The sequence below is a fragment of the Xenopus laevis genome, chromosome 8L, assembly GCF_017654675.1.
Source record: "Xenopus laevis strain J_2021 chromosome 8L, Xenopus_laevis_v10.1, whole genome shotgun sequence".
In the NCBI taxonomy this organism is placed as follows: domain Eukaryota; kingdom Metazoa; phylum Chordata; class Amphibia; order Anura; family Pipidae; genus Xenopus; species Xenopus laevis.
The window spans coordinates 91,028,225-91,045,894 of NC_054385.1; the positions used below are offsets into that span (position 1 = coordinate 91,028,225).

At 38.3% G+C, this 17,670-nt stretch overlaps 1 protein-coding gene across 1 annotated transcript in view; it reads right to left on the reverse strand.

The window, feature by feature from the left end:
- Positions 1–17,670, reverse strand: part of LOC108698803 (RAC-alpha serine/threonine-protein kinase-like) — an 88,228-nt gene that overhangs the window by 66,728 nt on the left and 3,830 nt on the right. The window contains exon 2 of the mRNA XM_018230617.2: positions 11,356–11,476. Coding sequence (XP_018086106.1) covers positions 11,356–11,401 — 46 coding nt within the window. The 5' untranslated portion in view covers positions 11,402–11,476. The remainder of the gene's footprint in view (positions 1–11,355; positions 11,477–17,670) is intronic.

Sequence of the window (17,670 nt, forward strand, 5' to 3'; positions counted from 1 at the left end):
TGCAGAGTTTTCTGAATACTGGGTTTCTGGATAACGGACCCTATGCCAATTTTTTTAATACTTTATTTTTCCCCTCCAATAAACTACAGCAAAAAAGGCCTCTGCAGACTGCTTGTGTGCTCTATAAGCCCAGCAATGTGTCTTCCAACTTTCACGTTGCTTGTGTGCCACTGCTCCATTGCTTTTGTCATTAGAGAAGTGTGAAAGGAGTGCAAATAAAAAAAATGTATTATCTCAAAGAGGGAATTACAGTTGCCTACAATCCACCTGTGGTTTCTTCTTGTTTTGCATTTTTATGATATCCTTAGATAAATAAAATGTAATTCAGTACAGTTTTTTTCACAGCACTGTTTACGATTGTTTTATATAGGACAGAGTGTGTTTTTCAAAGCTGAAACTTTCACAAACAAATAGCCCTAAGCCACAAAATACGAGGAAGTGTTCTTCTAAAAACTAGAAGCTGCAGAGAGATAATCTGCTGTACAAACACTACTGTTAGAGGAAGATCATAACCAATTTCTTAGAAGCAGTGTGTACAAGCTTCTTGGTTTTTTCAACCACCGTTCCTCTGACCAGTATGTTGAAAGATAATAAACATGCTGTGTCATTGTTTGCAGCTGGGACGAAGGATTCCATTCATTTCCCATATTCTCAATAGTAGATTCTGACTGTGCCAAACAGTTATTTTAAAAGGAATCCATCAATATCTGTGCAAAGAGAAATCTAAGCAAAGATTTATTACACTACAAAAGGGTGCTTTCCCTTTCCACAAGTTAAATATTAATCTTTCTTCTGGCGTACAATAGATTTGTTTTGGTTAGTCATGCTATTTTGCGAACTTCCTTCAGAAACTGACCAAAACAACTGAAGTTTGTCAGATTCTATCAAAAATCTCTAATATACTGAGCCAGGGTTAGAGAGATGGAGTCATGAGCAATGAACCTAAACTGGGGACAAACTGTTGGCCAAACGAAAGTACGCTGCCACTAAACATTTCCAATACAATATCAATAATCTGACACCACTGAAATCTTGTGCTTAGAATTTGTGGAAATGTATGGTTGTGATGAGGTGCTGCAATTTAAAGTCTGCCCTTCACTCCTTCTAGCACTAGCCTGGCACCTCAGGGAATTTGAGGTGTACTTTATAGAGTGAGAATTATAAAATTCAGTAATACATTTTTGAGGTTATGAGAAGCAAATGACAACAAGTCATACCCCCTATCTCTCTAAAATTCCATACTATTTCTTGCAAGTTTTAAAATCAGGGTATTAGTGATCCACTCTGGTATCCCAAGCCATGTTTGCTGTCCACCTATGGGCGAGGTCACACGGGGCGTTTTTATGTTGCGTTTTTAAAACTGCATATTCAAATATAAATATGCACAAAATGAGGCCCTGCTGAAAATAATGGAAAACACACTATAGCAATCCCACGGGGCACTTATGGGCCAATATCTGCCAATATTTGCGTTTTTCAGCAGAAACGCCAATACACCAATAAAATGCCATATTATTAAACTCTAAGGGATCCGCACGTTTGGAAATACACTTCACTGAAATACGCAGCGTATTTTCAATATGGACCAAACTCTCGCTGGTTGTATGCTGGTGACACAATTATGTTGCATATTGATCAGTCCAGCTATATTTTGCATGTAAATTGCTTTTTTCACTTTGCTTTTTTTCCACAAAAGTTTTCTAAAAATTGTAGATGTCGCCCTCCAAAGCTTTATTTTTGATAAAGAACAAATAATCCTAATATAGTAGGAAAAGATAGATGAAAGCTAGAAAGACAGCATATATATACTGTTAGATCAGTGAAAGGTATTCATGGGCAATAATTGCAAATCCTATTTTATGATGTTAGTCAAGCAAAATAAACTTTACTTACACTATATAAAATTATTTAAATCTTGTTCCCTTCAGTCTGAAAATTCACAATCACAGCAAGCAGGCAGAAGCCATTTTGTAAATACTTATTAAGGCAAGCTTTGCATTATCTCAAAATCATGTTTATGAGCCAGAATTAGGCCCCTGGATGCCCATGCCCGTACACTGGTTACAAATTTAGATGGCAAGGAAGGAGGGGGAAAGTGAGGGGGGCAGTGACATCTAGGAAGTGCAGAATGGAAAGCGAAACTAACTGCCTGCTCTGCCTCTATGCCTAAAGCATAGAGGAGGGGCATGCAATAAATGATTGACAACTGGGATTTTTAAATGTGTTTATCATAGGTATGGATGTTTTAATAAAACAAAGAATGTGGGTTTTGTGTTCAATTTGAAAAGGACTTCTTTTACACAGCTTTTTAAATTTGGGTGACAGGTCCCCTTGAGGAGGTATAGGTCCTTATTTTAATAACTTTGCTCAATTGGCATTGCAGACATATAGAAATATAGGAGAGTACTTCATGCTCAAAGTCTGCACACGTTGCTAACTAGTCTTTTTTGGATTTGCACAGCGGGCAAAGTATGCTGCTGGTGAGGAGATGATTCACAAACTCATTTTCCTTTAATAAATGTGGACAGATTAAATAAACTAAACATCTGTCCCAAGTTGCAAGCAATTTTACCATCACAGCATTTCCTTCCAATTAGACTAATGTAAGGTGATGCAAAAGGCCATAACATTGTTAAGTCAGAAAACATGAGGCTGATTGGCACAATAACATTAATTCCGAACCATTCCGACTTACTAAATTGGTCCTTAGGGCTTGTGAACCTGCCTGTGAACTGCGTTTCATTATGTTTTCCTTGTGCTGAGCGGACGTCAGGCACAGTGTATTTTTGGAGTTGGAAGGCAGAAACAATGAGTAGCAGTAGTAATGATGTGGTAGAAATTTGCACTTGTACGTATGTCCTGCTGGGCTGTTACAGATCCCTGCAGGCCCGGATTGGCAATCTGTGGGTTATGGCAAATGCCAAAGGGGCTATTTTTTTTACTATTTTTACTATTTAATGGCCTGGTGGGGCTGTTTGGGCCTCTGTGTACTTGGAATGGCAGGGCCTATTTTGACTCCCAGTCCAAACCTGGATCCCTGTACTCATATTTAGAATCGTGAAAGTTGTAGAATGGGCCTAAAGGTTAAAGATTCCTTTAACAGACTAAGGAAGGTTGTGGGGCTTTAAATGGCAGTTTAAGCCTAAGTAATAAACATTTATACCAGATTATTTGGAAATCTGTTCCCTGATTCCAATAACCCTGTGATGGGCTCTAAGCCAAAGTGTTACATTTGTTCAGAGAACTAAAGCAACATGTCAAGTACAAAAACATGCTAGTTGAAAAAAAAAAAAGCTCCATAATGAAACAATTGTTTTTGTGGCATGATTTTCACATCACTTTTGCATATTGGTGCATGACAGACAGCAAAGTACACACTCATAAAAAGAACTTGGCCAATTAAGTTTTAGAAACATTGTATCTTTTTCTGGCTGTTCAGTGCAGGAGATCAAAGAAAAAGTCAGGAGATTTCAGTAAAAATCCAGGACTGCGGGTTGAGATGTCAAAATCTTGACTTTCCGGTAAAATAGGACAGAGTTGGGAGGTATGCCAGTGACATTTAGAGCTGGCTATTATTGTTATTAATAGTAGTGCCCTGAATAAGTTGTAATTTTTTGACCCCCATTTCTAGTTCAACATCTTCTTACACTCATAAAAAGAATTTTACTTCTAAGATAAGACTGGCAAGGCATCTACCTTTCCTTAAAGGGATACTGTCATGGGAAAAAAAAATTTTTTTCAAAATGAATCAGTTAACAGTGTTGCTCCTGCAGAATTCTGCACTGAATCCATTTCTCAAAAGAGCTAACAGATTTTTTTATATTCAATTTTGAAATCTGACATGGGGCTAGACATTTTGTCAATTTCTCAGCTGCCCCAAGTCATGTGACTTGTGCTCTGATAAACTTCAATCACTCTTTACTGCAAGTTAGAGTGATATCACCCCCTCCCTTTTCTCCCCCAGCAGCCAAACAAAAGATCAATGGGAAGGTAACCAGATAACAGCTCCCTAACACAAGATAACAGCTGCCTGGTAGATCTAAGAACAACACTCAATAGTAAAAACCCATGTCCCACTGAGACACATTCAGTTACATTGAGAAGGAAAAACAGCAGCCTGCCAGAAAGCATTTCTCTCCTAACGTGCGGGCACAAGTCACATGACCAGGGGCAGCTGGGAAATTGACAAAATGTCTAGCCCCATGTCAGATTTCAAAATTGAATATAAAAAAATCTGTTTGCTCTTTTGAGAAATGGATTACAGTGCAGAATTCTGCTGGAGCAGCTCTATTAAATGATTCATTTTGAAAAAAAATGTTTTCCCCATGACAGTATCCCTTTAAATCATTCACACCAATATAAATGTGCAGTCTTGTATCCAGAAATAGAGCAGTTCAAACTGGGGACAAGCCCCTTGCGCGTTTATTGCATCACAACATTTGCGGGTGACTGACGAAGGGGAACCGCCCCTAAAATGTTGTGACGCAATAAATGCACATAGGGCTTGTCCCCTGTTGAATCGCTCTGTGTGCCAGTCCTATTTTCTTGCTACCACGTATTTGAGAGTGCAGTCTCCCTTAAGGTCTGTGCACCAGGCGGAAGCTAATCCGAAGGGCCTAGGTGTGCACGTGAGTACTTTCTACAGTTCCAGTCTTGTATCCAGACACATATTGGGGAAGTAAAACCACATACATCCTGATTCCATTCCCTTATTGTTGACCATCATGGTAATTTTGCTTTCTTCTCCTACTGACTGTAGTTTTCTTTACCTGGGTGCGTGGTAGTAATCATCCTCTGCGCATGGATTAGTTATAAAGGAACATGTTAATTGCACAGTTGGAAAATCCTAGTGCACAGTGTTAAGTTCTACTTGGCTAGAATGTGCTGTGCTTTCCCCAGCCTGTCCCATCCCACAGTCCCTGCTATTCAGTGTAAACAAGTTGGAAACTTTGCATACAGTGATGTAATTGAAAGGGGAAGTGCTAAAATCAATGACCTCTTTTCTCAGGTAGGCTACAGAAATGATTAAAAACAAACCGAAAACCTCAAGAACAAAATCCAGAAACATAAGATATCCCATAACAGTTCACAAAGGAGAATAAATCAGGCCACAGTATTGTTTTGCAGCTCCAAAGTCTTCATGGTGCCTCTTCAGCAGTGAAAGGGTTAAACAACTTCCTTCCTCTGTGGAGAACCCAAGCAACACTGATGCTCCTCCTGCTGCTTTGCTAAAGTCCATTAGTGATGTTTCCAATATTAAATCTTTTTAATTTATTTATTTATCTTAAACGGCACTTAACAGCATTCGGGAGGGGACACCATCCAGCCCCTGTTTCAGTTATAGACCAGTGATGATCAACACTATAACATACAAAACTATAGCACTGGCAACATTAGCAGTTTTTAATATATTATGATGCAGACTCCCAATGGCAGAACTTTAAAGAAAATCAAAATTACCATAACAAAAAAAGCCATATGTTAAAATATACATTTCCAGATGTCCATCGCTAAATATAGTGAAACAGAGGTTTAATCAGCAGAGGTTAATATAGGTAATAGATCATTAGAAAAACAAAACTGACAGAAGAGCGGGCTACCTAGTAAAGCTGTGATAAGTTGCACAAGCTGCGTCATTCTCCTATGCGTCACAGGGACCCTGTTCATGTAAAGCTCAGTCACATCTATTGGCTGATGTCTAAACTAGGGATGCACCGAATCCACTATGCTGGGTTTGGCCGAATCCTTTGCGAATGATTCGGCCGAACCCCCGAATCCTTCGCGAAAGATTCGGCCGAATACCAAATAGAATCCTAAATTGCATATGTAAATTAGGGGTGGGAAGAGGAAAACATTTTTTACTTCCTTGTTTTTTGACAAAAAGTCAAGCGATTTCCCTCCCCGCTCCTAAATAGCATATGCAAATTAGGATTCGAATTTGGTTCGGCAGAAGGATTCGGCCGAATCGGAATCCTGCTGAAAAAGGCTGAATCTCTAAACGAATCCTGTATTTGGTGCATCCCTAGTATAAACACAGGCACTAAACTGCACAAGTTAAGTTACCAACAGCAACCAAATAGGTCTTTCTTTGGTCATTTTCTACCGTGTAGTGGACTGCTGATTGGTTGCTCAACAATTTTGAAACCTATATTCATAAATAAGCTCATGTGTTCCTTTTTATATTAATATCCCATCACCCAAAACAAACTCAGTGAGTCACCTATTGTAACAGCAAGCTAATAATAGCAGGCTGTGGGTGCATTATAAGACTTGTATGGTGGACTCACCCAAAATGCTAATCTTTTCTCTCACCTTAAAAACTCCAGATATATAATTTGGGAGGAATTTGGGTGGTAATTTAAAATATCTGAAAATAAAATATAGAAATATAGTCACAAATAAATAAGCACCGCAACCATGTGAAAGAAATAAAATGCACTGTTCTGGCAGCTAGAAGACCTTGATGTTTGGGGGCTGGTATGAAATAGGGAAGCTGTAACTTCCTGTTTACACACTGCAGAATACATACATTCATATACATATTTCCACTCATGCGTGAGATCACTCCCTTCTACCCATTGGATAGAAATGGTTACAGTGACATACGCACATACATACCTTATATTGCAGAGCAACGGTGCAAAATCCAACACATACACAGATACAATACATAAATGATTTCAATAGGCAAGTGTAACATCAAGTGACTTTTCTTTTAAACTGCTCTATGTCTCTCTCTGACACATAGGTTCTTATACACATTACATACTAACAGTACATGTTTTCTAAACAGCCACATCAGAGCACAGGCGGAGCTGCGGACCTCTGGACTTGTCACTAAGTCACCGTCTCACATCTGTCAAGATGGGGTTTGAAGTTGTTGTTCCACAGCGTCTGGGGGGCTGTAGTTTGCCCATCCCTGGATAAAACCCACACAGACCCTAGCACTGATTCAGCAATACTGCCAGATGCACAATTTGTGGGCCACCCGTACAGTGCCGGCTCCATATAACTTAAGTTCTGCCATGCACATAGTGATCTCAACACGCTCCTTCCTAATAATGTTATTTATTGTTTGGCATTAGTGTTCCCTAATGAAAATGAATGTTTAGGATGTTTGGTAATTTTTTTCCCCTGCCGAGCAAAATTTACACTGTTAATTGCCTAAAGGAAGCCTTATGGTAGAATCCATTAGGGTCTCTCAAAAGCAGTTGTGATAAAGTGCACTTAACAGAGTCATAATAACCACCCAGCAATAAATCATTTCTTTGCCATTAAATCTGTTTTGCAGATGAAGAGAACTGTCACAAGAAGAAGCATGCAAATAATGATATGTAATATTATTTTTACATGCAATAAAGAGAGGGAGAGAAGATAATATATCCCCTACTGATATTTACAAAGATATTACAAAGTCAGCGATTTGTTATGTGACCATAAGGTCCTCATTTACATGAGCACAGTAGTGACATCTAAAACAGACAGCTATTATTGCTGCTGCAGTCAATGCCATAGGATGCAAGAAAAACATGTGAGGCAGTACCCTGCACCCAGGGGTGACAGCACACCATGCATGTGCAACCCAAAGGGTGCTTAAAGCAGAATTACTCTGGACAACCCTGCAAGATATGAGGAGTACACAGGAAGCACCTTCTAAGTGGCAGAGAGTTGTTGACTTTGGGAACAGGCCAAATATCCTTATGCCTTTAGAGAAATTAAAAGAAGCTATGTTTCTCAGGGGCTACAGTTTCTCTTTAATGATTTAACCTTGGATCATTATTTGCAAATAAGGTTTTGTGCTGGAATTTTCCTCATCCATTATGGGATGTGGTAGCTGCTGTTTGAATTACAACTATGCACAAGCATAGATTTCTCTGTACTATATAAAGTAATGGCATTATCCATGCAAAGGGCACAGTGCTGCCTTTAGTTTAGCCAAATGACACGTCTTAAGACATTTTAGTTTTCTTCAACTGGCTATCCTTCAATGAATAAGTGGACATTATTAACTAAAAAAGATCTTACCTTATATTGTTGTCTGTAATAACTAAATCTGCAATGCACAGTTCAATCGATGGGTGACAATGATTAAGCTTGAGGCCAAAGTTATTGGCACACATGGGGTTGTACCAGCTGTGTTGGGACCACAAAACTGAGCAGGTTGATCGGTTTGCTAAAGAGGAGCTGTGTGATTCTATAGGGTCTGACCACATCAATAGTTAAAAAAGGACATAACCCCAAACACCTTCTCAATAAAAGGTCATAACACTAATAGAAAAACGTGAAAAAACGGAGATGGAGGATTTTTAGAAAAAAAAAATGCAAAAAGGCAGAACCTTTTCTTTTGTTTTAGTCTGGCAGCTCAGTATTCCAGGACCAGATTCTGAACTGTTACAATTTGCGACATTTCTCAGCAGCATCTGTGGAATATTTGCAACTATTGTTTCAATTATAACAGTTGTCTTTAATGAAATTCAGGGATTCTGATCAGCAGGACCACATATTAGAAATGTATCAACTAATGTATCAATTTAGAAACATTACAGAATTGGTAACAGTCACAAATAGAAAAATAGAAAGTAACTTTATTTCTGGTCCAAGAACAACTGAAAAAGTGCTGGAAGGTGAACCTTTACGCTTTAATTGGCCATGTAACATAGGTAATATTACTAGACACCATTTATGTCTCATAACATCAAAGGTAAATCATGGTAAAGCTGGCCATGCACATTAAGATCCACTCATTTGGTGAGGTCAACAAATGAGCAGATCTTTGCCCGACTTGGCCACTTACACGCTGGGTCAAATCAGGCTGATCGAATCATTTAGGTTCTGGGTCAACAATTAGCTCATAATGAACACCTATGCAGGCTCGCTGGAAGAGGACCGCATCAAAGCTTAGCAATAGTCCCTGCCCAATAGGGTTTTCAAACCTGCCAGAAATCTGTTAAAGGAGAATTCAACTAAAAAAACCCTACCCCCCTACCCTACGTAGACTCCCCTCCATCCTCCCCCCAGCCTAGCTTCTACCCCGGGAAATGCCCCTAACTTTTTACTTACCCCTCAGTGCAGATTCAGGGATTGCATTTCTTGGCAGCCATCTTCAGTTTTTTTGTGTCTTCTTTTGGCGCTTCTGTAATTTCCTTCTATTTCGGTGCATGAGCAGTTGTCGCGAACCGGGAAATTGCTCCAACTGTGCATGTGCCGCTTCACCGGTCTCAGTCTCAGATTACAGAAGACCCGGAAGATGGCTGCCGTGAACTGTGATCCCTGAATCTGTACCGAAGGGTAAGTAAAAAGTTAGGGGCATTTCCCCGGGTTAGCAGCTAGGCTGGGGGGAAGGAAGGAGGGGGGGTCAACGTAGGGTAGGGTTTTTTTTAGTTAAGGGTTGAAATATCCTTTAAGGAAGGCCCATACACAGCTGCTGACTTGGTCTGAAGGGGCTGAATCAGCATCTTAAATCTGCACATGTATGGTCAGCTTTATTTATATACAGTATACATTAGTATAAATATAAAGGACAAAGTCTCCCATGTGTGATCCCATCTGATCTAAGCTGGGCTAACTAGAAGAACAATGGACATTTTAGTTATTATATCACTGGGTATGATGTAGTTGGGAGAAAATGGGGTTGTGCTGGCAAAAAAAGCCCCCTATGACATCAGACCACAAAGTGACAGAGAGAGTGACTGCATAAAAATATATCACTATGCAGCATATCACGTATAAAGGCTAATCTAAATCTGAACTGCTGGCCAGATCTGGCAATGCAGATTTATTAACATAATTATTGCCAGACTGGCCTTCCAGGATACCAGAGGATCTCCTTGTCACCAAACAAAAACACAACATGCCTGTGTACAAAGCAACAAAAAGTACCACACTCAATAGGATCGTTGAGTAAATGATTTTAACAAACAACAAAAGAAATTCCATATTTTGATAACATCATCGTGATCTTCCACATGGAAAAAAAACAAACATACAACCTTACTGCCCTCAATGAACTAAAATCTGTTATTTCTACTGAAGTGTATAACCTTACATTTAGCAACACTGAACCTCATTTTCGAGTTTGCTGCCCAGCTCTTGAACTCAAATCCCTCTGCAAAGTGGCAGCATCCTGCATGAAACCTATAATTCTGCACAATTGAGTATCATCAGCAAAAATAGAGAACATATTTACAATGCCCACCTCAAGGTAATTTATAAACATGTGGAAACGTTAAGGGCCAAGGACAAACTCCTTGCGGTTCTTTACAAGACTGGTGCAAATGTTCTGTTTACAACCACTCTTTGTCATCTATCATTCAGCCAGTTCTCTATCCAAGTACAAATATTCTGTTCTCAACCAATATTCCTTATTTTAATCAGCAATGTTATATGTGGTACTGTATCCAATGCTTTAGCAAAATCTAAGTAGATCATATCCACTGCCACCCCTATGTCTTTGTTTCTGCTCACCTCCCCATAAAAGGCAATTTAATTTTTCTGGCTTGTAAAACCATGCTGGCATATATGATTGGAAATGTATTCCAGTATTTTATCCCTTATTACCAACTTTAAAATAATTTCAGCCACTAATCTTAACCTAACAGGCCTATAGTTTTCAGGCTGAGAACAAGACCACTTTTTGAACAGTGTCATCAAATTAGCAATTCGGCAGTCTCTCAGTACCATGCCAGAATGCAGGATGTTAGATAATCTCAGAGCTCTTTTAGTACCTTAGAATGAATACTATCCTGCCCTGGACCTTTGTTTGACCTTCCTCCTTAGTAAGCTGGCTATCAATAGTTATATCATTAAAACTGTGTCTTAAAAAAGTTAAACATTCTTGGTACTGCACAGTCTAGAATTTGCAGCTAATATCTTGTAGCGTTTACTTACTGCAGTAAAGTAGCTCAGTTGGAACAGTCAAAAAACTTTCCAACTCTTCTCAAGAATGGGTCCCTAGTATCAGTACATAGGGGGAGGTTTTTGTTTAAAATAATTAACGATTAATGGTAATTCAATGGTGATTAAACACTGGCTTTAAGACAGAGACCAATTCCATATTTAAAATACTTGTATGAAATATTTAAATACATATTTTTTAAGCAGCACACATGCCTCAGTCTGGTTGGTAGGAAGCAGACACCACTAATGTGCCACATCACTTTAGCTGTGTTTATAGTGACTGCACAGACACAACAAACAAAATAAGTAATTAGACAGGGTTGTTATTCCTACAACACTATTCTGATTGCTTGTTGACGGAAAAATCAGCAATTTATAGATAGATATATCTTTCTGTGCTTTAACATAGTGTACAAAATAGAATACAAACAAGAAGGAAATCATAATTTGAAGTCTTACCTCTTTTGTGTAGCCAGCCTTCCTTCACAATGCTTATATCATTCATGACGGCAATATGCGTGTGCCTACAATACGCACTTGAATGTGGACTTAAAACAGCAGCAGCAAGATTTTATTATTTCTAAAAGAAAAAAAAAGAAAAAAATTGGTCAAATGTAAATCTGAAGTATAGGTAAAATGCAAGTAAATGGCAAGTATGAGCATCTCTGGGCTCTTGCTGGGGAGGTAACCCAGCTAACTCTGATAAACCAGTAACACTTAAAATGAGCTGGTGGATATTTATAGAAGGTAGTTTTTTTTGTGATGAATTGGCTTTTTACAGTTTTATAAATATGCCTCAACTGAATACATATAAGTTTAATTACATTTTTTGGGGTGACACTTGAACTTTAACGTTATAATGTTATCGCAAAATTGAACTTCTCCCAATTCAGATTTTATTTACATTAAGTTTTTAAATCAGAAGAAAGACATTTTTTTCTTTCCAAAATAGGTTATAAGGAAGCTGTAATTTACTAAAAATTTAACTGGACTGATCTAAAGGCAAGGTCATTATCCCTCAGGCTGCTAGGAAAGATTTTATTACATAAAGGTGCGGCAGCATTGCAGTATAACTTGCATTAACATACCTATAGATAATTTACAATGATGGCTTAATATAACCTTATGAATATGAATTGTTTCAACAGTCTGGATCAGCAGTTTTTTGGCATTCATCACAACCATGTAAAAAGCACAGAATGCCAATTCATTTATTTTATTAAACTTAAAGAAATGCACTGAGATTCCTGTAGATGTGACGCTTCAGAAGCTCAGTTACCCAAATGCTGAACATTATCTGCACATTCCATGTTTGGAAACATCAGTAATGTCACCTGCATTCCTGCAAGTCTCATCCCTTCTGGACCACAAAACTCAAGACTGCCCTGATAAAAATAGCAGGACATTAGCAGGGATGAAGAATCGTCAGAACAATGGCAGACAGGGGACTAAAATCACCTCTATTGCAATCACCTAAATGCAATTGCGCAAGTGCTTGTTCTTTGGAATTGTGGCAGTCAATGCTACGGTCAAAAAGGGTTACAAAAAAAGAATAGAACATCTCGGCAACTTGAGTAAGACTTGGCGTCACTAGGAATGTGTATTTGTCCAGGCTCAGTAGAGAGCTGAAACCGGAATAGGGCTGAAATACTAAGGGCAATTTGGACCCAAGAGGCAATCAAAGCATTTCTTGTGAATGGGCATGGTCTCCTCTGAGACACAGTCTGTAAAGTTGGCCATATACAATTAGATTTGTCGAGGTCACCAAACGAGCGGATCTTTCCCTGATATGATCATTAAAGGCAGGGCAATATCAAGTTAATAAAAACATTCGGGCCTTTGGCTGAATGATCGGATTACAACAAAGAGAATGGACGCAGACGGGTGGTAGGACTGTATCAACTAGGCGATGCGGTCCTCGATTGCAGAAAAAAATAAACCTGCCCGATCAATATCAGGCCGATTTTTGGCCTGATATCGATCGGGAGGGGACCCATTGGAAGTCCACACACATGGGCAGATAAGCTGCCGAATCGGCCTAAAGGACCATAATCGGCAGCTTGAATCTGCCCATGTATGGCCACCTTTATAAACAAAAAACAGCACAAACAGTAACATCATGATGACTTGTTGTGACAAGGTTAGAATACTCATTGCATTCTAGTCTAATCTGAGCATCCAAGACAAACCTTGTTCTCAAAATAATTACGGGCAATGCAATCACTTGGTACAGGTGTTTTCTTTGAGCCCTAAAATGGATGCCCAGGGACAGCACTGTGAAGAGCAACTAGCAGATAACTGCTAGTTAAAAAGACTATATACAGTATTACAATAAGCTTTAAGAAGCTGCAATACTTGGGACAGAAGATATAAAAATGGAGCAACTGTCAAAATATATGCAGGAGACATATTTATTGAACCATGCATACATGCCGTGCAATTAATAAAAAAAAAATACTTTGGAGCACTGATGAGCTCAGAGATCATGATAGTATACAACAGCCTACAATAAACACAGAGGAATTCCCACTACAAAAATGCAGAGGTTATTTTATGAACATTGCAACACCTATTATGCCTTTAGTATTTTCACTGTTTGAGTTGATATCCCTTATCGGAGTTGTATTTATTTTGTTAACCAAATACATGCATTTTCTAAAAGATTCCCAGCACACCTAAAGTTCCTTCTCCTACATTACACCAAAGAAAGAGCCTATATTTGAGCAAGACGTAGTAATGTGCCAAATTCTTTACTGTCTGTTATCAACTTCACGACAACACCTCAATGGAAATTAATTTTTAACCAAAGTTTTTTTTCAGTCTTTGCCACTAAGTGCTGACACTATTCTTGTGGCTGTTACAAATCCTATTTACTTTACAGAAAAAAGTTTAAAAGCACAACCATAAAGCAGGGTATAGGGCTACTGTAGTGATGCTCAGGTACATCTACCCTTTACAGACATTATGTTCCAAAACTTCCCATTGACCTACCTACATCACTTGCTGCCCAGGTCATAAGGGCCTCTCTTATGGTAATGCAAACAAGTATGGGGACATCAAGTGCACACCTAAACTGAAAATTTTTATCTACGGGCAGCATACACTATGGATGCAGATGGAGAGGCAGAGCCCAAAAGATAGATTCAAAAGAGATGTGACCATGGACATTTGTCTGTAACATAAATACCACCGTATACAAATCATTTTAAAATCATTTTTACAGATACTACAGAAGACTGGGTTTTCATCAGCAGTTATAAGCAAAATAACTCACATTATCGAATATCCCTTTATTCATACATAGGCAAACAAGAGTTATGACTTTATGTCATCCAAAGGAATAATCTAAATATATGGGCTGTCTGAAAAACAGATGAGACTTCCAGAAGCCATTGTTGAACCGAGTAGTGGAGGAGACCGTTTTCTTTTCAAGTAGGGATGCACCGAATCCAGGATTCAGTTCGGGATTCAGCCTTTTTCAGCAGGATTCGGTCGAATCCTTTTGCACGGCCGAACCGGATCCAAATCCTAATTTGCATATGCAAATTAGGGGCAGGGAGTGAAATCACGTGACTTTTTGTAACAAAACAAGGAAGTAAAAAATGTTTTCCCCTTCCCACCCCTAATTTGCATATGCAAATTAGGATTCGGATTCAGTTCGGTATTCGGCCAAATCTTTCCCAAAGGATTCGGGGGTTCGGTCGAATTCAAAATAGTGGATTCGGTGCATCCCTATTTTCAAGTCACATTTACTGTTGTCTATCATCTCTCTGCCTTTTTTAATTATAAAAATGGAAATGAAACGTGGTAGCAAGCAAGCCCAGGCCTTATCTTTTGCACTAAATACCATGAAAATACTTTCATTTTTGTATTCCTACATAATATGCAAGGACATGGACTCAGGGAATATACCCTATGCGTATGCACAAGGTCACAAAGTACACTCTATACATGGGCAATATTAATAAGGACAGTGTAAAAAAAAAATAGGACACAATTACATTTTCTATTGCACTTTATATCACAGTTATCCCACATACTATTCAACTGTAGTTCAATTTTTACCAACACCATCAGTTTCTATGCTAATTTTTACACATTGTTCCCATTATATTCAAGCTGGTATAAATTGTGGTGTAATTCAAGTGTAACGGACATTCACAACTGCACTCAAGTTCTCAATAGTTCACTGATTGAAAACTGCATTGTCTTAAGTGTTTAAATTCAGTTCGAAATTCAGATTAAGCTAAATTCAAAACCTTAATCTTGCCAAAACTGCAGTATCTGGAAAAGATTCTGTTACTACATTAAGTCACAGGTATATCTCAGCCAAAACTCCACCAGTGGTATTCAAAAAAGAGTCATGAAAACAGTATCCATTATCTATCGTGCAGAAGAAACGTTGCCTCATTTGTTTTTCAAAATTAAATGCACCCATTGTATCATAAAGCTGGTTGAGGGTTCACACATTGGTATTGCTGTGCTGTGACATGCCACTTCTAAAAGTCCTCAAGCACCGTTTTGGGCAAGTCAGAGCATAGGTGTGAGTGACCAAAACTCCATTCTGAGCATATCTGTAATGACACATGCTGGGAGGGTAAAATGTCAAGCTCAATACCAACGGCCAGAAAGGTAAAGCGAGTATTTACCACACCTGTACTACTAGAACCATGTATAAAAGCAGGGTTTCAGTTGCTATATCATGAAATAGATCTATATTACAAATGTAAGGGACTCGAGTGTGCAAAGTCTCGCACTGCACAAGGTCGAAAAAATGTGCTGTGGGTCCCAAGTTTGCTAAATAAATGTATGTAGGAACAGCTATTCCAGAGCAGACACTATACTGCTACATTAATTTTTGTTTAACGTGCTAAATAAACAATGTAGCAACATAGTTTCTGCGCTGGCTTTGGCAGTGGAACCTTACTTTATTGAGGACTTAAAAGTTTGGGAACCAGATATTGGAATAATCAATATCTTCACAACCTGGTCCAGCAATTTACGTATTATTGAAGACATTTTGCTGTGGGGCCCAGTCACATCTAGTTATGCTACTGACTTTGATCAAGCTGTGCTGTACAGATGAAAGACTGTAATTAGAAAAAACTGTAAACGTACAAACTTTGGAGCATGTCAGTGGCAGTAACCAGAAAATGGAAAAATGTATTTATTTGCAGTGCAAACTACCACTTTAGTTAATCTTGTTCACAGGTTACATCAAGAAGTTGCCCTGCTATGGAAAGTACCATTAATCCCCCTGTTTGACTGGTTGCACCCCTCCTGATTTCTTGTAAAGTATAAAAATACAGTTGGAGGGCTATAGAAAATGAGGAGGAAGTTTGTGGTTAGCAAGCTTGAAACAATGGAAGCTCAGGCGAAGCTAAATCTGCAACAAAGGTTAATTTCAAATGGACTCTAATATTTTCATTATAAAAAATTAAAGGGAAAGTACAAAAAATAAGTTAAAATGGCCCTTTTAAAGCTTAAAGCACAGTCTGTTCTTTTCAAAGCTTGCTCTCGGCAGATGTGCACAATCACCACTAGTACTGAACATATATGACATCAGAGAGTGACATTCCTATTTCCATACAAACAACATGTGGCATGTTACAGATAGAGCCACAATAAAGATAAGTCAGTCTGTGCGTAACAAGCATGCCCCATGCAGCCCTCTCTGGACACAGCCCAGAGAGTCCATGGCATTTTCTAAATGCAGCGCAGCCTACCACAAATATACATTTTCTTATGAAAAAAATGTAGGCAACACAGGAAATTCCCTGATCTTATAAACAGTGCACCATATATCTTGCTTGTTTCAAGTTTATCAGTCTAAATGTGCTTTGCTTCTGGGACTGAATCATTGCCCTTAAAAGTGTATTCCATCGATACATACAAAATACACATTTCTGCATCTATAACTGTTCTGTTTTTGACCAAATAAATTTTTCTGTTATTAGTCATTCCTCACTCAACTACTTTCGGTTTTCAGCCTCAGGGAGCAAAAAAAAATGAATGAACTAATACTCGAAAAAGTTATCTGAGCCACTTAACAATTATAGTTTGAAATATTACCAGAAAATCTCTGAAAATGAAACTTGATAAAATGTACAAAAGTTCAGGCTGATGCATTGCTTCCACCTATACAGAATATATTTAATTCTCATTCTGACTGCAGAATATTCTTGTTATATCGCATTCCATATAGAGGATAACATAAAAAGCCATGTAAGATTTTAAATATTTGGAAAATAACAATTGCATTTCTTCAAATTGCTGTTATGCAGTTTGTCAGTTTTACATGCACGGTCAGACCAGATGCTTACAAAGCATTGACAGCTTATGTAACAGAATATCCAAATTCTTTTTGTTTTTAATGTTGGTCCGTGGTTTTGATTCTGAGCAAAGCATAAAATAAACTACGCAAACCTAAAAATAACTTTTATCTTGTACACTTAACTACTCTAAGCTGCTTTTGCAATTGATCTTTCCATTTTTGTGGTTTTTGAATAATTTGCCTTTCTGCTTGGTATAACCTCAAATGTAAAATGCTGTGGGGTTGCTAGGGTCAGCCTGAAAACATTGTGTAATGTGCAGGAAAATAGAATATTATAAAAACATTTTTCAAATAAATTCTGAAAAAACTACGATCCCAATTTATGAGTAAATTAAGGAGTGAATTAACCCTTTATATTGTCAGGCTTCAAATAAGAGTAAACACTGTAAGACAGCATCAAGACACAAATGTCACAGATCTACAACCTGACAGTTTAAACA